We start from the raw sequence: 27,298 nt of genomic DNA, 5'->3' as shown, positions 1-27,298 counted from the left end.
GTGCACACACACACACAGTGGGCAGGGTGTAAGGATGGAGAAGACCTGTAAACGAAGGTTGAGTTGGAAGGCAGGGGAACATGCTGAGACAGCACGTCAATGCCTAGCCTTCCACAGAAGAAAGGCTCTGCAAACCACGCTGCAGAGCCAACCCAGTCTCTTGAAACCATATTGTTTTCACCTACACAGAGAGGTAAAGTCAGTTTCCAGGTTAGGGCTTCATTATAACCACTCATCTATCTTATGGGGACCAGTGCAAAATGAAGTACAAGAAAAACCTAAGAAACGTTTAAATAGCCGGGTGTGACACGTGGTGGCTCTGGTCACAGTGAAGCCCAACAATCTAAACAGGAGCTGAGAAATTCCAGCTATCTAGAACTTGGCCTGAGCCCTATCTGTGTTTAGATGTAAATGTACAACTTCCCTGGGGTTTAGCACAGTTACAGTGGTGCGGGTTTGTAGTCTGGAGCAATAGGCTTTACCAATTCCCCTAGGTATGTAATATATTACATAGGTGTGTGTAAGTACTCACTCTATAATGTGTGTACAGCTCAGTCATCTAAGGACACATTTCTCAGGCAGTCCCCCTTCTTCAGCAACATAGAACTGTAATTTCAAGAGGACAACAATAGAGCATGTATGGGTGTAGAAGGGCAGGTCTGGGCATAATGCCCATTGTGACTGCATAGGGCTGTCCACCCACGGACCCAAAAGATTTGTCCCTGGCAGGTGGGAATTACAGGCTTTGGGACCAAGGGAATACAACTGGTGAGTCAGGCAAAGCCATGTGCAGAGAAGGAATTGTGTCCCCATTAACTGGATGCCATGGAGACCAGCAGAAAGAGCGCTCTTGAGAGCTTTTTAGTCTCCGCGTGTCATCAATCCACCTATCTAATCAACGACTGAATTATGCTGCACACGTGTGTACGTGTATGTGCGCGTGTGAGACAATGAGCTTTTAAATAGAAGAAAGCTACTCCGAAGCACTGGAGGGCATGCCTTTCCAAGGCGAAAGCAGCCATTTTTGCTGGGAACTGCGTCTGGGAAGCATGAAACGGGACGAGAGTCCAGACTAGACAGGAAAGGCGGAAATGAGGAAAGGATTCGGAGACCTGCAGCAGGGAGTAGGGACAGCACCAACTATTTTCGGTGCTGAGCAGCAACACTGGCAGACTACTGCTTTCCAGAAGTTTGTTGACACTAAACATGGGAAGCAACTCCCACGGCAACAACTAATCACGGAAGGAAACTCAACGGATGAAAGCACAGACCTTCCCGGGAACGGGGCGTGGCCTGGAGAGGGGTGTGGCCTCCTGACGCTAAGCCACTCAGAGGCCGCGTCCGCTCCGGCCCCTTGCTAGGCCCGCCTCTCCTGGGCGCGTGGCTTGCCGCGCAGCTGCAAATGATTGCTTCCGGAGGCGGGTCAGCGGAAGTGAGGACGTTTGAGGCTTGGCCGCCCACTGTGGTAGGAGGGGCTGAGGTGAGTCTGGAGCTCGAATCTGAGGTGAGCCCTAAACGGGGTACCGCAGAAGGCGGGCTCGATGAGCGACCCGGTGCGTCACCGGCGTCTCCGTCTCGGCGCAGCGGAGCGCGCGTTCCCTATTCCCGTGCAAGTTCTCGCGGGAGGCGCCGCTGTCTGCCCCCCTTAGTGAGGACACTAGTCCCGAGGCGTAGTTGCTGGCCAAGTCACTCAGCGGTTGGGGTCGACCCAGCCGTTGGAGTGCGATACGCCCGGGCCGCGCGGCGTTTCTGGGACCTACGCCGGCCTGGAGGCTATTGTGCGCTCCGGCCCGGCCCGTGGGTCCAAGGGCCGCTGGACGCGCGGTAAGGACTTGACCGACCTTGGCCCGAGCCGGGTCGCCGTCGCGGGGTTGGGGACGCGTTGTTGAGGTCGCAAGGTGCTGCATCTGGCTGACCATTCGCGCCTCGTGAGACCCTCGCGCACTGCCCGGGTGTCCGCCAGGCACCGCTGGGCAAAAGTTTCTCAGTGGCCCAGGACTGTCGGGTCGAGGCCCTTCTCGGAACAGAGAGGGTCTGCCGAGAGAGTCCGCACGTAAAGACGCGTGCTCGGCCAGCGCAGAAGGGGTTGCGGCAGCGCCAAGGTGTGAAGACCCAGTTTGCGGAACGGGCAAGAGCGTCTAGCGGGCACGCGGGGGGCGGGGCCTCGAAGCTAAGTTAGTGTCGCCTACAGCGGTTTCTTAAAAGCTAAGCGCTTACAGTGGCTGGCAGAGGCAGGGATGTGGGCCGTTTGGTTACTTCCAGTTTTGAGCAGCCTCGGAAGGCGATTCTTCAGGCTGCTACCTAGTGAACTGAGGACCCAAGCTGCCAGGGACAGAGTGATGGATGAGCAGAGTGCGAGGGGCTGGGATGAGCTGGACAAGGAAGAATTTTGTTGGGACACAGAAAAGGTGTGTTGGGAGCTGGTGGCTCGGTAGATGCATGGTCCCAGCAGAGGACTAGGGAGGGGGTATGACCTAAAGTCTTGTGCTTGCCAAACGGTTGGTCTGAAGAGAGCTGGAAGATGGGGTACACCCTGCTAGCAGGACTGTGGCGTCTAGGAGAGTTGAAAGATTTAAACACCAGAGCAATAGGACCGACAGCTTGTTAAATGCTGTCACCTGAGGTTTACGTTTGGTTGGAGTCTGTGGAGATGAAGCAACACAGGAGAGGGCATAATGGTAAGAGCAGCATAGTTAGGTGACATTTGGCAAGAATTCTGGCACACAGGGACTTCTTAGGCTTCAACAGGGCTGCATGTATCAGACACTGTTCACTGAACAGCCGCATGGTGACTGGCCAGACAAGTCCTTTCCTCTCTCCATGTACGTCATGACAACTCTCCCTAAGAGAGACTGCCCATCCAGTTTATCTCCTCACTGTTGAGAACTAGACTGAGGTTCTCCAGTGACTCCTCACCCAGGAATTGCAAAGACCTCTGGTCTACCTTTTGCAATCTCTTGGGATGCTCTGTCCTCTTTAGAAGTCCTTCACTTTCCTATTCTCTCCGAGTTCACCATGGGGCCCTGGGCTGTAGTCACCTTATATGCCCACCTGCCTAGTGTGCCTCTTAATGATGCCCAGCCTTTCATAGGAAAATGTGTCCAGGTCCTGTCCTGTTGGACTTGAGTTCCCTAAAAGCACAAATGTCTACATGCCTGGCACTGGTGGGCATTTTTGTCTTTAGTGGACATAAAAAAGCTCACTGATTGAACTCTATGCCAGGGCAGCTGTGAAAGGTACAGTCAGTATTGCTTTGCATATTAACCTTATAAATGAATTTTCAAAATTCAGGAATAACTGTCTTGTTTTAAATTTTGTTGAGGGTTGGGGATTTAGCTCAGTGGTAGAGCGCTTGCCTAGCAAGCAAGGCCCTGGGTTCGGTCCCCAGCTCCGGAAAAAAAAGAAAAGAAAAAAAAATTTTGTTGAGCACTTTACCCACCCTATTTCACTGACCTTTAGAGCAGCCTAGAGTGGCAACTATACCTTTCTCCATTTTACCAATGAAGAACACAACGTCCCAAACATTACAAGACAGTCCTAGATAAGGAAAAAGAGGAAAAGGCTCTTGGGACTGGAGGTGCGGCTCTGACAGAATGCTGCAGTTGGGGTGGGGTGATGCATTACAACCACTTAAAGCTCATAAAAGCACTTAAAGCCCATAGCCCAGTAGACTGAAATTAGCATGAGTTGGCTGTTGATTCTTTCTTATCCACTTGATTTCAAGAATAAATGCTTAGGCTTGGACGGCATTCTTGGTTTTGCTCTCCTTTGGGCTTTGTAACCACTAAACTGTTCTATCTTTAGGCATTGCCTCAGTTAAACTTAGAGCCTGGGAGTTTCCCTGGGTTGGCCAGGCTTTCTCGGCAGGTCTGAAACATGGCCTGTAATGGGTCTGGGTTTTGAAAAGCCAGGGACAAGGACAGGCAGCCTCTTGGGCTTGCTTTCTTCCTTTAAACATTGCAGTGTTGGTTTTAGCATGGCTCTGCAGAGGTGTTTTGTGTCTCTGAGTCCCTGCTCTCTGGGGTGTTTGGCAGGAAAGGAAGTCTCATGCTCCGGGAAATGGCCTGATATGAAGGAGTCACACCTCCAGCCTTCCCTGTGGGTGCCTTGTCCTTTGGGTGCAGGAGCTGGCTGAAACATCAGGAATGGAAGCCAATGTGGTAAGGAGGCCCAGGGCAGGGGGCTAGAGAGACAGAGTACTGTGTTGCTTAAGAACTATACAAGGTCCTGAGACACCAGTTCATTTTTGCTTCTCCCTGAAGCCCTGCCATTGAGCAAGGCTGGAGTCCTACTTCTTCGTATTTCAGAAGTCCATGTTTTTTACTTTTTTGTACAGGGAGCCAGAACAGTCATATCACCAGATAATTCTAGTTCCTTCTCTAGATCTCCCAACCACTGACTACTTAAGCAGCAGCAGGCGTAGAGACTAGCCCTAACAGTTGCCTCGACTCACCTCCAAGAAGAGAAAGGCAAGCAAGGAACAGTAGTTGGACTCCTCTGAGGTTTGGGGTTGTCTGTCTCTCTTCTCTAGACTATCCCAATCTGGCAGAACAAGCCACATGGGGCTGCTCGCAGTGTGGTAAGAAGAATTGGGACCAATCTGCCCCTGAAACCTTGTCCACGGGCATCCTTTGAGGTGAGTATACTGGAAGAGTAAGAAAAGTAAAGGCTCAGAGTATGGGAGGAAGATGCTGCTTTTGTGCCAATTGCCAAGGCTTTTGCTTGCTTTCCTGGTCACTTTCATTTACTGAGTACTTATAATAGATCCTGGTCTCCATGCCTTTCCAATTGCACACAGATGTGTGACCACAACAGTCAGACTTCCAGCATGTTCATAAATTGACGGTCTTTCATCTTATCTTTGTTGCTACTAAGTGACTCAGATTTTATAAGCTTCCAGCAATGCATTTTTTTTAATCAAAGCAGGCCCAAAAGCCTTTGCTAGACCAAATCTCCAGATGGCTTACGTTAGAGCTGAGGCGTTTGTGCCTTGCATCTCTCCCTACCTGAGTGCTGTGACTCTTGAGTAGACCTGCTTTTCTCACCAGCTTCTCTGTGGCCTCAAATCCCCATACTCTTCTGTCCAGACATGGCCACTCTATTACTAGGCTCTTTACTCTGTGTCTATGGAGGCTTTAAAAGCATCCACTCTCCAGTAGGGATTCCTGTCTGGGCGAAGTCTGAGACCTGCTTCTGTGGTAGAAAAATGAAATAATGTTGATTAGACTCAGCTGCCTCCATTAAGAACTGGTTAGCACCAGCCTGTGTTAGGTGGTTATGGTGGCAAGTATGGGAAATGGAGACGTGAAAGCATTATTGGCACAGAGAGAGGCAGAGACACAGGCCTGAGGACCGTAGGGAGGTGGGTAGGTAGGTAGGTGGGTAGGTAGGCAGGTAGGTAGGTGGGTGGGTAGGTAGGTAGGTAGGGTCTGTGCAGGAACTGAATCCGGGGTTAGAAGTGGTATCAGTTAGTGTTAGGTAAGATTAGAAGTGTGTAGTTACCAGACAAGTGTGTCATTACAGAACACTGTCCAGAACTATCAAAGGAACTTGGGGAGGTCCTGGGTACTCAGAAGCAAGCAAAGGACAATGAAGCTGTGTAATGTGACACTGTGGAAGTTTCCTGACAGTTGGCTTTGCCCACTGTCAGGTGCTGCTGAGCAAAGACAATTCAGGACACAGGTTCTTCAGAGTAGTATGTAATAGGAGTATTAATATTTAGTATATGGGACTGAAGAGATGGCTCAGTAGCTGCTTTTCCAGAGGATGCAGGTTTGATTCCCAGTACCCATGGGCACCTGTCTGTAGCTACAGTTCTAGAAGATCTGACACCCTCTTCTGGCATCTGTGGGTACCAAGTATGCACATTGTACAGACATCGAACAGGCAATACATTAAAGGGGGGAGGGGCAATTCAGGCCAGTCCCATTAAATAGCCTGGTTTGTAAACAGGAAGCCTTCCTCACCTAGTGGGTTGGTGTCCCATTTTGCATTAATCTGACTAGCTGTCATCATGCTGGGTAAATGTAGAATTTTGCTTTTTCACAGACCCTGCCCAACATCTCTGACCTGTGTTTGAAAGATGTGCCTCCAGTCCCGACTCTGGCTGACATCGCCTGGATTGCCGCAGATGAAGAGGAGACATATGCTCGGGTCAGGTAGCTGAGGCAGCAGCCGCCCTGCTGGTGTTTCTACCAATCGAGGTGTTGCTGCAGTTTCTACCAAATGAGGCAGTGAGCCAGGAGGGTGTTTATAAGAGGCTGACGGGCAATAGGATTGAGAGCTGTGGGCTTAAAGGGAAGTGGGACCTGTGGGGTGAAAGAATTTAATCAGGGATACACAGTGGCCAGCTGTCTGTAGTAAGACATCTTTTCCCTTCTCTGGCCCAGGAGCGATACACGCCCTCTGAGACATACCTGGAAGCCCAGCCCTCTGATTGTCATGCAACGGAATGCCTCAGTGCCCAATCTGCGTGGGTCTGAGGAGAGGCTCCTGGCCCTGAAGAAGCCAGCCCTGCCTGCCCTAAGCCGCACCACTGAGCTGCAGGATGAACTAAGCCACCTGCGCAGCCAGATTGCTAAAATAGTGGCAGCAGATGCAGGTAGGAGCCCCACGCCAAGCATGGGGGGGGGGGGTGGAGTGTGTGTGTGTGTGTGTGTGTGTGTGTGTGTGTGTCTGTGTCTGTGTCTGTGTGTCTGTGTGTCTGTCCTTTCCCGGCCCCTGATTAGTGAGCAAGATACGGATGAGAAAAATGACAAATGACAGTCTGAGACTCAGGAAGATAGGCACAGGGCTCTGAGGTGCTCAGCAGGCACCCGCCACCAAGCCAGCCTATCTGAGCTCCATCTCCATCCCTAGGACCCACATGGGGGAACAAAGACCAGACTCTGGTTGTCCCTGACCTGTCCCTACACACACACAGTAAATAAGTGTAATAACATCTTAGGAACTCTGAAGAACCACTGTCTCAATTAAAACAGGGATTTTTGTCTAGAACAATTCAAGCTCATAGATAGAATTCAAAATATTAAGCCAAACATCACCAGTTGAGAAAATTACAAATGTAGGAGATGCAGGCCTCGCTTGGCTTCAGATTAAACCAGGGCTTCCAGCCAGGTGGTGGTGGGCACCTTTAATCCCAGCAGTTAGTGGGTAGAGGCAGGCAGATCTCCGTGAGTTCCAGGACAGCTAGGGCTACACAGAGGAACTGTCTTGGGAAAAACAAGCAATGGGACTTCAGACCCACATCCCACTGCAAAACGGGAGCATTTAGGAGCCGTGGCTTCCTATGAGAAGGGGTTTCCGCCCTGGACACTTAGAAGCCAGTGCTTCTCAGCCTAGGTGGAGCTCTCAGGAGAGACTCCCTGAGGACATCCCACCCATGGCACCTCACTCAGGCATGTCATGAGGCCAGCCCAGGGGATGAGTGTGCTCTGTGGGTAGTGCTTGTGAGGTCACTGCTATACTCAGCCCGGTGTCCATTATGCCTATTGTTTTCTCTTTCAGCTTCGGCCTCATTAACGCCAGATTTCTTATCTTCAGGAAGTTCAAATGTCTCCTCTCCTTTGCCTTGCTTTGGATCCTCATTCCACTCTACAACTTCCTTTGTCATTAGTGACATCACTGAGGAGACTGAGGTTGAGGTCCCCGAGCTTCCAACAATCCCCCTGCTTTGTTCTGCCAGCCCTGAATGTTGCAAATCAGAACACAAAACTACCTGCAGCTCGTCTGAAGAGGATGACTGCATCTCTCTGTCCAAGGCCAGCAGCTTTGCAGACATGATGGGCATCCTGAAGGATTTTCATCGGATAAAACAGAGCCAAGACCTGTGAGTATCTGACAGCTCTGGTAATCTCTTGGTCACTCCTAGCTCACGGTGAATGATCAAGTTGCTGCATTCACAAAGCCTGCTGACTGACTAGGACCTAGTTTGAGGAGGAAGCAGCACTTTGCATTCATGCTAGTAACTTACCTCAATCGAGTGTTAAGACTGCAGCCGTGGGTTGGAGAGCTCACCAGTTAAGAGCACCGCTTCCAGAGGACCCAGGTTCAATTCCCAGGTCCCACATAGGAATTCACAACTGTCTGTAACTCGTCATACATACAGGCAAAACACCAATGCATTGGTTTAGAAACAGATTCAGTAGCCTTTTAGTTTACATGCTCTATCCTTCAAAACAAGGTTTATAGGACATACTGGTGTCTCTAACTTTGGTGGACGGAGAATTTTGTAACGGAGGTTTTATTGTTGTATAAGATAGTGAGATGGCTCAGTGGTTAAGAGCACTATGTGCTCCTGCAAAGTTTGATTCCCAGTACCCACAGCACTCCTTACCTGTAGCTCCAGCTCAGGATCGCACACTCTGGCTTCTGCAGGCCCTGCACTCTATGTATAGTACTCTGTAGTGTAAAACCTTCAAGTTCAAGGACTTGAAAGCCAAGAGACAGGGTTTCTCTGTGTAGCCCTGGCTATCCTGGAGCTCCTCTGTAGGCCAGGCTGGCCTCTGCACCTGAGTGCTGGAATTAAAGGAATTTGCCACCACTCATGCCTTCATATATATTATATAAAATTCATAGAAATCTGGCCACTTGTCAAACCTGCTCAAATTTAAGGTGTTGGTTGGCTTTTTGGGGTTTTTTTGTTTTTTTGAGACAAGGTCTCATAGTAAAGCCCTGGGTGGCCTAGGACTCGCTTTATAGACCAGGCTGGCCTTGAATTTTCAGAGATCTGCCTGCCTCTACCTCCCAAGTGCTGGGATCAAAGGCATGAGCCACTGCACCTGGCCCAAATTTGTACACATTAAACTCATCAAAGCACAATACCCAGAGAATGAAGCCGTGGCTGACATTGCTCAAATCTGAGGGAATTTGAGCAGGTCTGGAGTTTGAAGCAAGGCCATTCTCTGAGCCTCCTGTACGGTTCCTGGTAGACAAGCTGTAGAACTGCCTCAGGGAGCCTGTCCTTTGCAGCTACTCCAGATGTAGTGAGACTACAGGGGACCTTGTTCTTGGGCACCTTAATTGGACATGGAGCCTGGTGGTGGGTGCCCAGTATAGTTGTCCTTGAAACTTGCAGACCCAGTCTCCTCTCTGATCTCTTACTCCCCCAAATGTAGCAGCCACCTCACCTCATTTGGTTGGCCCTGAGCTCCTTTTCTTCTAGTCAGTGATATAAAACATACTGCTTGTCTATTCGTGTAGCTCAAGCTGGTCTTGAACTTGCGGTCCTTCAGCCTCTGCTTCCTAAGTGCTAGAAATAGAGACATTTGTCACCAGCTGAGCTTCTAGTACTTGGCTTCTTGGACCAAATTAGATACAAAACCTTGGCCAAACCTGCCCCACAAGTGCCCTGGCATCTTTTTCTCTAATAAAGAATGGTTCACGGGGCTGGGGATTTAGCTCAGTGGTAGAGCGCTTACCTAGGAAGCGCAAGGCCCTGGGTTCGGTCCCCAGCTCCGAAAAAAAAAAAGAAAAAAAAAAAAAGAACCAAAAAAAAGAATGGTTCAGTTAACCAGGTCAGCAAAAGTTCAGATAATGTGATTAGACCAAAGACAGTCCTTTTACTTTCAGATTTGAAGTCAATCTTTGACCTTCTTGTTTCTTCAAAGACCAGTAAAGCACCTCCAGGAAACAAGTGTACAAGTTAACAGCTTCAGACAACTATTCCCAGAGTATCCAGGATGCTCTTCTGTCATAAATGTGTACCTATCCTAGAGTTCAGTTTGTTTGCACAGTTCCTTTTTTTTTTTTTTTTTTTTTTTTTTTTTTTTTGGTTCTTTTTTTCGGAGCTGGGGACCGAACCCAGGGCCTTGCGCTTCCTAGATAAGCGCTCTACCACTGAGCTAAATCCCCAGCCCCTGCACAGTTCCTTATAATGTAGATGTTTTGCTATGCTTTTGATCTTTTGGGGGGTGGGGTGGGGGCGCACACAATCAAACAGCTCATCTAAGGAGGATGGTGGTAGAATAATCCAGGTCGTACTCTCCAAAACTAGTAAGGATCAGAATGGCTGAGCCATCAGTTACTTACTGCAGACCCTCTTGAGGTAAGATCAGAACTGCAACTAATGGATAGGCCTTCATCTTACCATATTTTGTAGCTGTGTAAGAAATATAGGCATTCTAGTTAGGAGATGGGATCCAGATCAGATAGCTTGGTTTTAAAGACCAAACACTAACTCCAGGTCCGCATGCGAAATCTTCCCATAGGTGCGGGAACACGCACTGGCAGGTGCTTCACAGAATTGCTGTGAAGACTCGGGAGGTAAAAAGTGCACATACACCATGCCCCAGAAAGAGCAAGTGCTCTCTAAACACAAGCTCTTGTGTCTCCAGGAGCCGGAGTTTACTGAAGGAAGAAGACCCTGCTGTCCTTATCTCTGAGGTCCTTAGGAGGAAGTTTGCCCTGAAGGAAGAAGACATCAGTAGAAAAGGAAACTGACAGCACTGACTGCAAACTCTTCTCTTGCTCCTGAACTCCTTCAATAGCTGCCTTCCTCACTGCAGATGTCTGTCTCAGTTGAGATCTGAACAGTCTTGCTGACTAGGGCTTGGGCTGGAAGAGAAGAGCTGGATTATTTGTTACCTGCACTTAAACCCTGGCAGAGTCTAAGGTCTATGGTTTTTGGAGATGTGACATTTGTTACAGGTAATTGGGTAGAGTGGAGTATCTCTGCTTAAGGCGTGAAGTTTGTTTTTTCTTGTCTCTGAAAAATAAGCCCTCTATGAATGACTTAATTAACTCACTGCATTAGACTCCATAATTGGTCTCACTGGACATGTTGTGCACAGCAGTCACTCTCGGCAGCTTCCCTGCAGCACCACAGGGCTGAGGGGGAGCGGCTGTTAGTTCATGCTCACAGGAAGGTCTTCTGCTGCTTCATCACAGACATACACCAGTGCCCACAGTCACCCTTTCCCTCTAGCTGCAGAGGGCAGGCCACTGGGCCAGCCAATATCTGGGCTGCTGCAGGGAGGCCTGGCCTGTTTTTTCTTAAACATTTTATAAAACTACAACCTGATCTACCCTCCAGGGCCTCATTAGTTCCACTGATTGAATTTTTTTTTCTTCCATGGACTTACTAAGTCCATCTTGGAAGGAGAAATGTGGAGACAAAAAGAGCATACCATCCTTCTAGGACAGTGACTGATCTCTCTAGGTTGGGTCAAGATTTTATTTACTGCATCATGCATGACTCAGGTGCCCTCAGGGCCCTTTTCTCTATGGTATGAATACTGTGTGTTTTGAGTTGAAGCATTACCTGATATTAAATGAAGGATTTGGAGAAATGGTGTAGTTTTTCTTTATTCTGTCTCTGAATTTTGACCACAGTGGCCTCTGGTGAAGAGAGGGCTCCTGTTGATTCTAAGGTATGTGAACTTTTAAAAAACAGGCTCCTGACTTCCTTTCTTGCCCTCAGGACAGTGGTGCTCACTGTGACCCTTTAATACAAGTCCTTATGCTATGGTGACCCCCTCTCCCCACATCCATAAAATTTTGTTGCTACTTCATAACTAAATTTGCTACCATTAAGAGTTGTAATATGGGCTGTATAGACGGCTCAGTGGTTGGGAGCACTGACTGTTCTTTCCGGAGGTTCTGAGTTCAAATCCCAGCAATGACATCGTGGCTCAAAACCATCTGTAATGAGATCCGATGCCCTCTTCTGGTGTGTCTGAAGACAGCTACAGTGTACTTACATATAATAAATAAATAAATCTTAAAAAAAAATTTTAATGTAAATAAATACAACCTCAAGAGCCACAAGTTGAGAACCTCAAGATAATTTTCCAAGGACTGGAGGAATGACCCAGAAGTCACTAGCTGCTCTTCCAGAGGACAAGGGTTTGAGTCCTAGCACCTACATGACTGTTAACAATTGTTTGTTCTTCCAGTCCTAGGAATCTGACATACTCTTCTGGCCTTGCTGGTACCAGGCTCACACATGAGGTACACATACATTCAGACAAAACACCTGTACATCTTATTCTAAGGAATTTTATCCTTTCCATAGAAAATTATTCCAAACTCGTAAAAATTCCCTTTGGTAACTTACTGTGGTTTGCATCATCTGCCACACAGAATGCCACAAGAACAGAGGTGCTTTGGGTAGAATACAGGCAAAATCAGAGAAGTTGTGATTGGTGGAATTCAGGGCAGTGACACCATTTTTATTAAAAAGTTGACTAGCGGGGCTGTATTAGACGGCTCAGTGGTTGGGAGCACTGACTGCTCTTCCAGAGGTCCTGAGTTCAAATCCCAGCAATGACATCGTGGCTCAAAACCATCTGTAATGAGATCCGATGCCCTCTTCTGGTGTGTCTGAAGACAGCTACAGTGTACTCATATATAATAAATAAGGCTCAGTGGGTGTTTGCCACTCAGCCTGGTGCCCTGGGTCCAGAGTCCACACAGCGGAGACAGTTCCTGAAAGCTGCCCTTTGCGTGGCACGTGCATCTGTACTCACACATCATAACGTTGCTTTCTCTTGGAGCAAAATGTCATTCTAGCCCAGGCTGGTCCAGTACTCAAGTGTGTAGCTTTGATAAACGTTTTAATTACCACCAGAGCCAGCTTTCCAGACATTAACCCAGAGTCACGGAAGAGTGATAGTTCAGATTTGGGTATAAAAAAATAAAGAAAATCACTTTTTAGAAATTAATTTCATTTTATGTGTATGAGTGTTTGCCTACATGTCTGTATGTACCACATGTGTCTGGTGCCTGTACAGGTCAGATCCCATAAAACTGGACTTACAGGCAGTTATGAATGGACACATGGGTGCTGGTACCTGAACCTGGATTCGCTATGAGAGCAGCAAGTGCTCTTACCATCTGAGCCATCTGTCCAGCTCTAAGCATACAATGTACAGTTAACACCAACAAAGAGATGACCTGTGGGTTGTGGTGGTACATCCCGGCACTTGGAAGTGATAGAGAAGCAAGTAGATCTCTGTGAGTTCAAGGCCGTCCAGAGCTACACAGAAAAACCCTATCTTGGGTGGTTAGGGGGGACACATGATCGTCTGCCATATGCACCCCCTCCACCAGCTCCACACACCCGGGCTGGGGCGGTAGGCTTCTCTTCAGCTGCAGTTGGGAGTCTGAATGAGCCAGAGAGGAAAAGCGCTCGTATCTGAGCAGTAACTGCAAGGCCTCTAGAAGGGCAGAGGAGCAGCTCCGGGAACAGAGTTGGTTTCAGTTAGTCCTGTCCTGCCGTCTCAGTCCTCACATCCATTCACGGGATGCACCAGTCACCTTCCTGAGTGGAAAGCACGATACCAACCAGCATGCCTACCACACACTGCCTGCTTTATTTATATACAGAAAATGTTCCATAGTGACAACTGCTTCATCCCACCTGGCCTTTCACCAAACAAATCTTTACCCAGCCCCACCCCACTTTCCTCCAGCTCTGCCACTTCAAGATACACTCACATAAACGTCTAAAACTAGTGCCTGATAACCCGATTACCTTCAGAGTCCTGGGTAAAGAGCAGGTGTGGCTGCAGATGTAACAGAGTAGGCCCATCTTGGCCCTGGGCCTGAGGGCTGTCGGGAAACTGCCCTGAGCCTTGATTCCTAGCATTGGTTACATCTTGGAAAGGCATTTTAGTGCTGTGGGCAATGACCTGATGGCCTTGGGAATCTTCAGTGAAAAGCTGACTCCAGGAGTCCCTGTCTTTCCTGTCAATGTCCCAGGAAAATACAGAAAGAGGACAAGGGCTTTTTGTCACCAGTAATGTTTTTTTCCCACTGTGGGATCCAAACCTGTATGTCTGAAGATGCACAGGGGCCTGCCTGTTCTCCTTGGCAGTCGCCCTTTTCTCCACTTTGGCTTTGTCCAAGGGCTGATGGCATTTACCCCCAGGTGGTCTGATGTGGCTTCCCATCCCTGGACAGTCCGTCTTAGATCCACAAAGTCCTTCCCTTTTCCTCTTGGCCTCTCTTTGATCCAGCAAACAAGAACGTTCTAAGAACTGGGTAAAGGAAGAAGCCAAGGGGGCTTTACTTTCTCCGGTGCCCATCAGGACAACTGGCTGGGGAAAAGACATCATAGTCAAAGATGTTGTTTCCAAACTCTGGCAGCCTGAAATCTGGGAAGACTGAGGAGAATGTCCAGCTTCCCGGATGTCTGCAGGAGTTGAAGTGGCCAAAGGGGACACCAAGCAATCATCTTCTAATCCCTGGTCCAAACAGTCTAGCTGGCTTCTAGACTTGCATTCTCTGTTGATCTGATTTTCTTTGAGAGAGGACGCGTTCTTCTGGTTACCACCATTTGCCATTCCTAATGAAACGAAAGACAATTACACTGAGAAAATGCTCTGGCCAGGAGTTCGTTGGACTTTCCAATCCAGTATCAGGCACTGTTCCTGCAGTACAGGAGTCCCAGACTCTTGAAACAACTTCAAGGCTAATAGTCCTATTTTCAATCCTGCTTTCTCTGCTGAAAGCTCTAAGACCTCAATCATACATTCCCCTATTCAAGCGTGATGTTTCCAGGGAGGTACCCTCTGCCTAATATGTCAAAGACGCTTTACAGTCAGACCATAGCTGACTTCTTCAACTCAGTTTTCATCACAAGGTTCTTAACAAAGAGCCAAACGGTAACAGTTTCGCTTGTTTTATTTACTATGGTTTCTACTAAACAACGGTCCTGCCTTGGCTAACTACATACCCAGGCATTATCCTTAAGGAAATATGCGTGGACATTTGTTTTGTAAGGTCATAAAAAAAATCATATTAGCAATCAAAGTATAATTTTTAAGTAATTATAAAAATAAATGTCATTTCTCCACAACTCAGACATTTCATGAGAAAGCCAATGAAGATAGTAGGATGTTAAGTCAACCAGTTAGAACGAAAAACAAGTTAGTGTCTAGCCTGTCCATTTCAGTAAGCGTGGGATAGATCCTGTTCTCCCTTAAAGATGAATGAAACAGGATTCCTATCCACTCAAATCACACTCAAATTATATAAAGAATTTTAAAAAGCAGAATGGTGGATTTTCTTTTTACTGCTAAGATATATTGCAGACACTATTCTGTGAGAAACTTCAATTTTTCTTAAGAATTCAACATAGAGTATATAAAATACACCAGATTTTGAAAATAGTGAGTGTTTTGGGTGGGGGGAGTGGAGGAATGGCAACTTCCCTTGTTATATAAAAAAGAAAAGTACGTTGTGTTTGGAGAACAGTGCGCACGAAGGGCTCTGTGTGTTCCAACCTGCTCTGAGACAGCTCTCCCTATGCTCTCCCTCACGGCTCTATCAGTGAAGACAATATTTAAAATTAGATGGAGCAGAACAGAACCAGCAAGCACACGTATAGAGGTATGTATAATATCCAGCTTCTCCAAAGCAACATCTACGGTTTATAAAGACTCTACCACGGGGAAATGACCCCCTTGTTCTGCTCCTCAGATCCCGGTGTCTCCAGTGGCTGCCATACCTGGCTGTGAGGTGACAAAGGAGGTGATGCTGGTCTGCCGGGTGGCTCTTCTTTGAGTAAAAGGAATACTAGGTTTCCTCTCTCCAGGAAGCAACGTCAGCATTTTGGTGCCTAGTTTGAGTAAATGTGTCTGAGGGAGAAAAATACCAGAACCCATCTCTATTATTAACAGCAGTGATTCTTGGAGGCATCGTAGTCCCACCCTGTGGGCCCAACTCATACCCCATTCTCTAGGAAGGTGATCTGTGCTGGACGTCACTTCCCTCTGCTTCCTCCCATTGTGAGGATTCTTTTTTTTTTTTTTTTTTTGTTCTTTTTTTCGGAGCTGGGGACCGAACCCAGGGCCTTGCGCTTGCTAGGCAAGCGCTCTACCACTGAGCTAAATCCCCAACCCCCATTGTGAGGATCCTTACTTCAGCCCAGTCTTTCCAATATCCAAGAGTTATCAGTAAGACTGACCAAACAGTACTAATCAAAGAATGCAAAGATGAGGCCCTCTCCCTTAGATTTAGAAATAACTGATTCAGGGGTTGGGGATTTGGCTCAGTGGTAGAGCACTTGCCTAGCAAGCGCAAGGCCCTGGGTTCGGTCCCCAGCTCCGGAAAAAAAAAAAAAAAAGAAAGAAATAACTGATTCTGTACTAGCAATCAATAAATTTTTGATAATTTTCAAATATGCACTTAACAGGTAAGAACATGGCCACAGAACCATATGGGTTGGGCTCAAATCATTCAAACATCCCTTTATGGTCAAAGTCCTGAAGAAACCCAGAATAGAAGAAACATAAATAATTGTAAAGGCAACATATGTTACCTAGGAAAACTTTCCACTAACCCCAGGAACAGGTGTCTACTCTGTCTGCTCTCCACCAGGGCCAGCAGTCTGAGCTGGAGCAAGGAGAGAGGCAAATGGAAGGTGGCAGGTAGGAAAGCCGAAGCAGCCCTGTTCGTAAGATGAAATTGTTACAGACAAGGAAACCCTACACTACTAGAAAAGTCTAACTGACAATCACTTCCAACAAGGTGGAAAGATACATGAGCTTACATACATCTGTAGCCTTCCTATATACCAGTAACAACCATGCCAAGGAAGAAGCCACATCCAAAATTACCTCAAAAAAGAGAGAACACCTAGGGATAAACTTAACCAAGTAAGTGAAAGATCTCTACAATTATAATGGAAACTTTAATAAAACACTCAGAGAGACTGAAGACACTAGAAGATGAAAAGATCTCCCATGTTCACTGAAGAATTGAGATTGTGAAAATGACTGTCTTAACCGTGGTCATTAATACTGTCAACTTGGCAGGAGATAAAATAACCAAGGAGACAGGCCTCTGAGCACACCAGGAAGGGATTATCTAGATGAGGTTAGCTCTGGCCTTGCCTGTTCAGGGCTCTCTTACCTGAGGTGGTGGCACCGTGCGGGCCACCAGCACTCAAACTCTGCTTCCTAACTGCAGACACAATGTGAGCAACTGCCCTCAGCTGTACAGACGGCCAGGACTTCACCACCACATGGACTACGTCCTCAAACTGGGAGCCAAATCCCATCCATTTTTTTTTTTTTTTGCCAACTGCATAATTTCATTTTCTTTATGGTATATATAGCATGCTTTGATTATCCACTCAGTTCACCTGTTGATGGACATCTGGGTTGATCCCATCTCGTCAGGATTAGGAATAGAGTGGCACTAAACACTAAATAAAGGACTTACTGCCGCAGGTTGTAAGTCCTTTGGGAACAGGAGCGGAAGGCCTGGGCCATGAGCTTGCTCTATTTCCCACGCTGATCTCACAGTGGTGCACCAGGCTCCCCTCGGAACCAGCTGTGAATACGGTTCTTTTCCCCTCACAATGTACTTGTCGGTTTCCCCTTCATACTTGTTTATTTTTATTTCATCAGTACGAGTGTTTGCCTACATGTCTGTGGACTGAGTGCATGTCAGTGCCCTCGGAGGCTGGAAGAGAGCACCAGCTCTCCTGGAAGTGGACTTATAGACTGTTGTTATTAACAGGTTTCACTATGTTGACCCAGCTGACCTTGAATTTGTGGGTCTCCTGCCTCCACCTCCCAAGTGCTTAGACCACACAAACACTAGACAGCAAATTATTAATTCTAGGCAGAAGTTGACTTCAGTTCCACATTTGGAAACCTTGTTGTACTTCAAGTGGTTAAAACAAGATTGTACATTTAAAGTCAGATTTTGCCAGGTATGATGGCACGCATTTCTAATCCCAGCACTGGAAAGGCAGAGGCAGGTGGATTTCTCCAAATTCAAGATCCAACTGGTCTTTATAGCAAGTTCTAAGCCAACCAGGGCTACATACAAACCAAACACTTACACAGAGCAGTGCCGACTGGGGAGACGGCCCAGCTGGTAAGAGCACTAGCTGTGCTTCCAGGGGACCTGCACACATGGGAGTCTCTACCATCTGTAGCCCCAGTTCCGGGGGAACCAATGTCTTCTGGCTTCCACCAGCAACAGGCATACATGTGGTACACAGATATACATGAGAGCAAACATTCATACACATGAAAAGTTAAAATTACAAAAGAAACAGAACTATCTGACCCAACCAAAACCCAAATACTATGAACAGCAGGCTGTGAAGAACTGGAGGGAGAGAGGAGGAGAAACCCTGGCGGCTTCCCTAGCCTGCTGCTCGGAAGCACTGTCGGGTCAGCGGGCACCCAAATGAGCACTGCGGTCCTGATCAACTAAGTCCACATTTTGTTTGTTTTCTTTTCGTTTCTTCATTTTTTTTGAGACAGGATTTCTCTTTGTACCCCTGGCTGTCCTGGAATTCACTCTGTAGGCCAGGCTGTCCTGGAACTTAGAGATCTACCTGCCTCTGACTCCACAGTGCAGGGATTAAAGGCTTGTGCCACCACGCCCGGCCAATAGGAAGACTGGGACTTGGAGAAGCCGAGGTAGGGTCTGCAGTTCAGAGGTGACTTCCAGACACTGCAGACCCTTGATCTCCTGCTCAAGCTACCCTGGCTGTGAGGGAAGCCTGGGCAGTACAAATGGCCAGCTGAACTGCGGGCCGAATCATTCCCAGGGCTCACACTGGAGTTCCCACAACCCAGGTAAGACAATCGTGAGGTCCCATGTCCCGTGTTCTCCTGCTAGTGGGACAATTATATTTTTCCCATGAAAGAGAGAGGTCCTTATTGCTTCACGCTGAATTTAATTTTGAGAAAAAGCCTGGGACTATCTTGATCCATAATCTGAATCCCAAAACTAGAATGCAAAGCACTTCTGCCTTGCTCCTTAGAAATACTCACTCTTGGAACCTACCCAGCACATTGTAAGATGCCCACGCTGGCATATGGTCTTTCAATTTTATGGGAACACGTGTTAAATGTGTGAAATATTGTGAATGATATTTGAGTATCTACACGCAAGATACTGAAATGCAAACAAACAAAATGCTCAACAAGCAAGAGGTCAGCTCGCATGGGGGGGGGGGGGGCGGTGTTCTTTGCTGGTTATGGCGGTGCAAGACTGTAAACCAAGGCAGGAGAACAGACAAGAAGCCACTGGGCTAATGCCCTTTACATGAGTCAGGACATTATGCGAGCAAGTTTCCCTTGGAGAGTTTCAATTGGTGGTTAAGGCAAGCAGATGTGAGTTCTCGGAGATCAGAGTTCGTACCCAGTCAGGTGGGAAGATAAGTAAAGCCAGGCAGCCAGGCTACACCTAGCTGTCTCACGGGAAGTGTCACTGGCAAACAGCTGTGGAAGGCAGGTGACTGGATTGACCACACTGAGGACTGTGGGGTTCTAGATTAGGGTACAAACTTGGAAACTTAAACAGTCAGTGACCTCCAATTCTGGCCTGAGAAAAGGTAACTTCTGACTAAAATGGATGCCAGGGTGACACAAGCATAAGACTAGATGACAGTCTTTGCCAGGCTACAGGTGTACACCCACAAGTGCTGCCCTCTTGGACTCCTTACTGCTAAGCCTTTCTTTCCATTTAGTGAACTAAGCTTTTCTTCTCTATTACAAAGAAAGGAGGTAGTATCAGCAAGGAGGAGTGTTAATAAACACGTCAGCAGCCACGTTCCTGGATGTCTCCAGCCTATTTTTACCCAAAAACACTCCAAGTCCTCCCACTCATCCCTCAGAGGACGAGTGAGGCACTGCAACAGCAGCAGAGATGGTGAGGCTGGGCTGGTTGGTCACTTGGCAGACACCAATTTACTGAGACAACTGTAAAGACTCCTGCGGCCTTTCAGTCTAATGAAGAGAAGGACAAAAGGGACGGATTAAATACAGAGCACATTGTGTGCTGGAATGACGTGCTACAGTGAAAGAGTAAGCAAGGATGATGAGTGTGTCCGGCAGGGACCAAGGTACCTACGTTATGGTGGCTAAGGAAGAACTCACTGATAACACTGGGATCGGAGCAAGCGCAGAATGGAGCATGTGACTCGGCTCCATCCGCTCTGGAGCTAATGCACCAGGCCAAGGGACCTGATGAGCAGTGGGGTCGGTGTGGCTGGAGCAGAGTGAGGCTGAGCAGACAGCATATGTTTGTCCAAATAGTGCTTGCGGGACTAAAGGGGCTTCTGGATGTTATGAGGAGATGGATTCAGTTTAACTGAGCAAAGGGCCATTCTGGCCACGTGGGAGAGACAGTAAGAAACACAACTCGAGACCAGGCATTGAGGCACTCTCCTAACCCCAGCACATGGGAAGCTGAGGCTGGAGGATTTTGAGTTTGGAAGCATAGTGAGACCTTAGCGGGGTTGGGGGGACAGAGCTGATGATATGGAGGTGGTCGAGGACTTGAAAACCATGTAAGAGGCTTAGATACAGGGAGGCCTTATGTTCAACCCAAGGGCACACTGATGGGACAGGAAGGAGGAAGAATGGAGGGAAGAATTCTAAATATAGCTGGAAGCCCAGCAGAGAATGTGCTGACGGGATGAATGCTAATAAAGCTGCCCAGGAGCAGGCAGCCGCCACTGTTCCACCTCTCTGGCCTAGAAACCCACGATGACTCAGCCCGGGTTTCTGGTATGTTCCCAGTCCCATCTCTCCTGGTCATGCCCTTCCTTTAGTTATAATGACATTTAAATGTAACACAATGAAGACAGCAAACGCATTAATCACCTTACATCGGTGCCACCTCCCTCATGTGTAGGAAAAATACCTTTCCTAAGGGCTCACAAGGACACCCGCACACATGTGCCCATAGGGACACATCTGCATATGAAGTGCAAAGGACTAAAAAGCCAGGGAGAGGAGTTGAGTGGCAGCAAAGCACTGGGGCAAGGGGGCAGGGGCAGATTTTTCAATGTTTTTTAAGCATAGTTAAAAGATAAAACTTGGGGTTGGGGATTTAGCTCAGTGGTAGAGTGCTTGCCTAGCAAGCGCAAGGCCCTGGGTTCGGTTCCCAGCTCCGAAAAAAAGAAAAAAAAAAAAAGATAAAACTTGAAAGTTTTATAAATTAGTCTTTCAGTCATAGAACTTGGGGGTCTTACGTGAAGGTATAGCTGTAGCCCCAGTGTGTGGAAAGCACCTCCCTTACTCAAGGCTCTGCTCTGTGTTCAGTTTCCTACAGCAGCTCCAGTCTAACACGGTAGTGGAAATTATGGAAATAAACAAGTGTACAATGTAATGTGTCACCCTGCCTACTGAGGTGAGTTTCTACACCATCCTACTCCGCCATGACTGTCGTATTTAGCCAGTGCACTTCACTGTGTACTCTACACTCCCATGAGAGTCAAAGAGACCATCTGCATAACCTGCTTATCAGTATATTGCTCTGATTTTTATTACTGTTCTTTATAAGGTAAAGCTCTAGGGCCTGGGATGTACCTCAGTTGGCAGAGTGCTCATCTGGCATTCAGGATGCTCTGATTTTCATCTCTAGCACCTTATAGCATTGGGCATAATGGCGCATGCCTAAAATCCAGCACCCAGAAGATGAGCGATGGGAGATGGGAAGTTCAGGTCATCCATGACTACATCTGAGCTCAAGGACAACCTACAATGCACAAGACCCTGAGGGAGAGGGGGCTCAAGACAGGGTTCCTCTGTGTAGCCTGACTGCCTGGAACTCACTCTGTAGACCAGGCTGGTCTTGAACTCAGAGATCCACCTGCCTCTGCCTCCTAAGGGCTGGGATTAAAGGCGTGTGGGACCACTGCCAGGCTGAGACCCTGTCTTAATAAGGGCTGTAGAGATGATTCAGTAGTCAAGAGTACGTTTTGTCCAAAGGACCCGAGTATCTGCATAGGGTCACAACTGCCTGACTCCACTCCAGAGGATCTCTGGCCTCTACAGGCACCAGCATTAATGTGCACATACTCCAACACAGACGTGTACACCCATACATAACTAAAAATAAATCTTGCCCTTCCGGTGGCACACACTTGGAATTCAAATACTTGGGAGAGGCCAACCTGATCTACATAATGAGTTCCAAGGCAGCCAGGACTATAGGGAAACACTGTTTCAATAATAAAAATTCTAAAATAAAAATCTCAATAAATGCTGGACATAGTGGTACATGCCTTTAATTTCAGCACTCAGGAGGAAGAGGCAAGTGAATCTCTGTGAATTCAAGGCCAGCCTAGTCTTCATAGTGAGTTCCAGGACAGCCAGGACTATGTAGCAATACTTTCTCAAAAAAACCTAAACCAAACCAAACCAAACCAAAATCTTAATAATCAAAAAATTTTCATAGGTATCTATCAACAGGAAAAAAAATACAGCCAATATAGGGTTCAGTACTAAGGTTTCAAATACCCACTAGACTAGGGGACACGTCTTGAAGGATATCAATGTGTTACTGTGGCTACCGCCAATGAGGCCTTTTGTTTTTAAAATAATTCAGTATTATCTGTTTGGTTTTATTTTTATAAGCCTGTATGAAAATGAGTGTCTGTCATGAAGCCCAGTGGCCTTGAACTCTTGACTTTCCCATCCCCATTTCCTGAACACTGGGGTTACAGGCCTATGCTACCATGCCTGGTTAAATAGTTCTTAAACCATAAAAAAGAAAATAACCACTATTCACTGTCCCACAACCTCTGTAGTGAGGTCAATACTGCATGCTTGAGGCAGTGAGAACAGGTAAGACGAAAACTCACTCTAGAGTATAGGTCAAACTATGTGCTGCCCTCACTCTCTCCAAAATAAGTTTTATTCAAGGACTGAGAGGGGAAAGACAGGTTCTCAAAGCACTGGCCAGTGTGCCATGTGCCTCTCTGATGGCTAGAGGAGGCAAGTTTCTAGTCTGCTAGACACTGTAGTGCTCTTGTCTGGTATTTGAAGTGTTTTAAGAGAACACAGTAGGAAAATACACATTCATGGCTAAGTGTGTGGATTTTTTCCTCACAGTCAAGCAAACAATCCAGGCAGCAAAAACCAGTTAAACGTCCTCTGACTCAATTCATTTATGACTCCATTACTCACAGATGTCAGGCCCTACAGGCTCAGAGGCGGCCCTTAAGAACGATATTCCCCTTTAGATACCGATCACAAGCCTAGGGTTGTTTGACCAGTGCTATCATTCCGGTCCACAAACCAACAGGGAAACACTAGCATTTATTGTTTTCTTTAAATATTACATATACCAGGTCATCTCAGCAGGAGGATCAAAAAGATCAAGGTCAGCCTGGTCTACAATGGTAGGCTCCAGGCCAGTCTGGGCTACATAAAAAGAAAACAAACAAAGCTAGCCACACATATTACATAGGTACCGAAGAGCACATGCATACGGTAAGATTGTGCCACATTCACCAAGACATGACTTTTGGGTTTTGTGGTGATTTTGTTGCTGTATCCCCCAAGGCAGTCTCACTGTATAGTGCGAGCTGACCTAGAACTCATCCATACCAAGGTGGCCTCAAATATGGAGTCTGACTGCCTCCAGCTTCTGGGCCACATGCCATTAAACCAGCTCGGAAGCTGTTTTAAATAGCACAAGATGGAACGCAACTCTTTATTAGTTAGGAACTACTGACTCTCTCTCTCTCTCTCTCTCTCTCTCTCTCTCTCTCACACACACACACACACACACACACAGACACACACACACACACACACACACACACACACACACACACCCCTCTGCTATGGACTGAACTATGGTTACATGGAGTTCATATATTGAAACAAACTCCCAGTGAGATGGTACTTGGAGATGGCGGTAATTAGTAATGGATGAGGGTGAGGGTGAGCCTCTGATGACACTAGAGAGCCTGCTATTTCTCCTCCTCCACACACGCATCCACACAGTCAGTCATCACAATGCCACCTAAGCACATTGTGTGCAAGCTAGGAGAATCCTCACCAAAACATGACTCTGACGACACTCAGATCGAAAGACTGGCAGTCCTCACAGCGAAGAAAACCACTTCTGTTGTTTAAGCCATCTAGTCTATGGTATTTCACTATGGCAGCCTGAGCCAACTACAGTAATATTACTGCGTACAATGAACGACATGCTATGCATGTAACATTACAAAAGCATGAAGGCAGCTCTATGAAAACGTGATTCACAAGGCAAGAAGTAAACCCCAAGCTTCACGCTGGAGACATGGCTCAGTAGTTAAGAAAGCTTGCAGCTCTTCCAGAGGAGCCAAGTTCAGCTCCCAGTTCCCATCAGGCAGCTCACAAATGAATGCAACTACAGCTCCCCTCTAAAGTCATCCATACAGACATCCAGGGGTGGCTGGGGATGGGCTGGAGAGAGAGCTTAGAGGTTAAGAGCGCATACTCTGTCTGAGGACCTAAGTTCGATTCCCAGGGTATCAGGTGGCTTACAACTACCTGTAACCCCAGCTCCAGCAGGAGGACTCTCATACCTCTGTCTGACCTCTGTGGGCACTTACACTCGTATACATACCCCCCCACGCATACATCATCTTTTTCCACGTGTAAGAGGTTTATTAAGGACAACAGACACAAGGGGGGGGGAAGCATTGAAGTAATTTTTAAAAATTAAACTCAAGGGGTTGGGGATTTAGCTCAGTGGTAGAGCGCTTGCCTAGGAAGCGCAAGGCCCTGGGTTCGGTCCCCAGCTCCGAAAAAAAGAACCAAAAAAAAAAAAAAAAATTAAACTCAAATTGCTAAACGACGTATGGCATGCAACTATTTGTGGAAAAAGAATCATTTGCACGCGCGCACACACACACACACACAAATTACAGGCAAAGCCAGGAGTATGTTTCATAGACTAAATGTTTAGACTATATGTTTAAATCACAGAACACATCAATCAATATATTACCTATTCCAAAAAATGTTCTTAAGAGGAAAAAAAAAATGTGAAAATTTGTTACCCCTCAAAAAATTACTTCGGCCAGGCAGTGGTGGCCTTTAATCCCAGCACTCGGGAGGCAGAAGCAGGCAGATCTCTGAGTTCCAGGACAGCCAGGACTACACAGAGAAACACTGAAAACTGCTTCAGTTGTAAGATGACTTTAAGAATCCTCAATTTTTTTCAGCTGGGCGTGCTTGCACACACTAATCCTAGCACTTGGGGAGGCAAACAAGTGGATCTCTGAGTTCAAGGCCAGCCTGCTCTACACAGGGAGTTCCAGAACAGCCAGAGTTACATAACAGAAAAACCCTGGCTCAAAACAAACAAAACAAAACAAAAAAAAAGAGTCTCCAATTTTTCATCAGAAAAAAAAATGGTTAACAGCTGGTCTATAGCCAGCTAATCAAACTTAAATCTCAGATCTCCACCTGTTCCGTTCAATGTGCTTTAATAGTCTCAAATCAATAGCAATCCTTCTAAACTCCAAAAATCACATTTCTCTTGAAACTACTTCTGGAGACATGTTCTGCCTAGGTAATTGGACGGATACTACCATATAGCTCTACCAAACAAGGTGACATCTGAAACCCTAACAACAGCCAGCATAAAATGCTAAACAAGCAAGTATCTCACACTTGGTAATGGGCGAACTGGGTGAACCCGGACTACTCAACCTTTTTTCACTGGTGGGGAGAAAAAGATTAATGACAGCCAACGCATATTAAATGTCCATTCGTCTCCAGCACCCCAGGGATGCTCATTTAATGTTGGGCCAGATCCCCGTTCTGCACTCTCGATGTTTGGTTCTGGCAAGCTCGGCAGAACACACCCAGTAGGTGACCAGTAGTTGAGCCTCTCCCAGCACGCCCCAGGACGACTTAGGCGCCAGCTTCTGGCCTCGCGCAGCCGGTCGCCCCAAAGCCGTCCTCCCACCGTGCCGACCCCGTCTCTCAGGCGTCCCCAAAGTCCGCGTATCGCCTCAATGACGGCGTCCCACCTGCATCTTCTGCCTCTTCAGCGCCGCTGCGTCCAACCACACGCCACACGCCTCCTCCTCTGGCCCTCTACGACTCATAGCGGCCGAGAACCGCGCGCCCCTGTAGCGGCCGTTAGCGGAGACCCGCGTTCAGATTTCCCGCCACTGTAGGAGGCGGGGCTCCGCCCGGCCGTCGTGACGTAATTCCGCCTCTAACCACGCCCACTGAGCGAAGGAGCCCTGGTCACTTCCCCCCCTCAACCCCCCGCAGTGCTATTCATTCCTGTGTAGACTCTGAGTAAGACTCCACCAACTTTGGTTGGGCAGGACTGCACTTTTGATGTATTCATATAATTTATATGACTATAATATGTGAATACATAATTATATATAATATAATAAAATAAAAATATATTCATATAGGGGGTTGGGGATTTAGCTCAGTGGTAAAGCGCTTGCCTAGGAAGCGCAAGGCCCTGGGTTCGGTCCCCAGCTCCGAAAAAAAAAAATTCATATATTCTCCGTGTGGGTTGTTATATATTAATATATTATATGTGAATATATATTTATGTAAATATATCGTATATAATTTTTAAAAATTACGTATGGGGTGTGTGTCTGTAGGCATGAGTGCATGAGCGTAGGTGTACATGGAGGACAGGCGTCGGATCCTGAGGATGGAGCTAGAGTTATAGGTTCTTCCGAGTCACCATACAATAGTTAGGAATCAAACCAGGATCCTCTGCAAGAGCAACCGGTGCTCTTAACCGCTGGCAGCCATCTCTCCAGTCTCAGACTGTACCATTTCACTACGGAGCCTCCCCTCCCACAAAGGGAACAGTGGAGCTAGGCCCTAGACCTCACTCCAAACCCTCTTACCCCTGGTTGGCCTGGTGATTACCAGACACTCAAGGTTGCCACTAAGTGGCATGTAAGACTAACTGAGCCACCACGTGGAAGATCTTTGAAGACATGAAATAAAAAATGGAATGTGGTGGTACCACAGGCCTTAAATCCCAGCAGAGGCAGGTGGATTTCTATGAGTTACAAGGCAAGCCTGGTCTACAGAGTGAGTTCCAGGACAGCCAAGACTCCACAGAGAAACCCTGTCTCAAACAAACAAAACTGGGATCGAGGGATGAGGCTGTATGTAGCCAATTTGTTAGAGTGCTTGTCTAGCGTGCATGGAAGGCTGTTAGTCCAAGCACTCGAGAGGCAGAGGCAAGCAGATTTCTGTCAGTTCAATTTTAGTATATGTGCTGCCGAAGCGAGCACTTTCTGTCAGTTCAAAACAGAATTAAAAGACAGTTTATAATTATCATTTGGAGTTACAGGAGACTGTGAGCCACCAACGCATGTGCTGGAAATCAACCTCAGATCTCCTGGAAGGGCAGTACACACTCTTAACCACTGAGCAATCTCTCCAGCCCCAGGTGTATACATCTTATAAGTTTTGTATGTATGATTTTATATAAATTGTATATATGAATTTCATATGCATTACACAAAGATCCTCAGGAGATGTTATCAATGGAAGGTTATGTCCTATTCATTTACTGATTCATCTACAGTACTGGCAAC

At 47.2% G+C, this 27,298-nt stretch overlaps 2 protein-coding genes across 9 annotated transcripts; one reads left to right on the top strand and one right to left on the bottom strand.

Annotated features, from left to right (window-relative positions):
• Positions 1-1,428: 1,428 nt before the first annotated feature.
• Positions 1,429-11,730, top strand: Mtfr1l (mitochondrial fission regulator 1-like). Of its 8 annotated transcripts, none has more exons than NM_001436720.1 (7): positions 1,429-1,480; positions 4,035-4,160; positions 4,532-4,636; positions 6,049-6,158; positions 6,390-6,601; positions 7,543-7,828; positions 10,335-11,730. In NM_001436720.1, the coding sequence occupies exons 2-7, from the start codon at positions 4,146-4,148 to the stop codon at positions 10,438-10,440; spliced, it is 834 nt and encodes a 277-aa protein (NP_001423649.1). In that variant the 5' UTR covers positions 1,429-1,480; positions 4,035-4,145; the 3' UTR covers positions 10,441-11,730. The 8 variants fall into 8 exon arrangements, with proteins under 8 accessions (NP_001423649.1, NP_001423644.1, NP_001423648.1 ...); NM_001436715.1 differs by having other exon boundaries at positions 7,507-7,828; NM_001436719.1 differs by having other exon boundaries at positions 1,478-1,504.
• A 1,560-nt stretch (positions 11,731-13,290) lies between these two features.
• Positions 13,291-25,885, bottom strand: Aunip (aurora kinase A and ninein interacting protein). The gene is made up of 3 exons (NM_001399336.1): positions 25,739-25,885; positions 15,452-15,581; positions 13,291-14,287 (listed from the first exon to the last, which is right to left on the bottom strand). Exons 1-3 carry the CDS (start codon positions 25,814-25,816, stop codon positions 13,452-13,454), a joined length of 1,044 nt encoding a protein of 347 aa, NP_001386265.1. The 5' UTR covers positions 25,817-25,885; the 3' UTR covers positions 13,291-13,451.
• Positions 25,886-27,298: the final 1,413 nt, after the last annotated feature.

Source organism: Rattus norvegicus, chromosome 5 (genome assembly GCF_021556685.1).
Source record: "Rattus norvegicus strain SHRSP/BbbUtx chromosome 5, alternate assembly SHRSP_T2T, whole genome shotgun sequence".
In the NCBI taxonomy this organism is placed as follows: Eukaryota; Metazoa; Chordata; class Mammalia; order Rodentia; family Muridae; genus Rattus; species Rattus norvegicus.
Note: the sequence above shows the minus strand (reverse complement) of the source record. Positions and strands in the feature narration are given on the sequence as shown.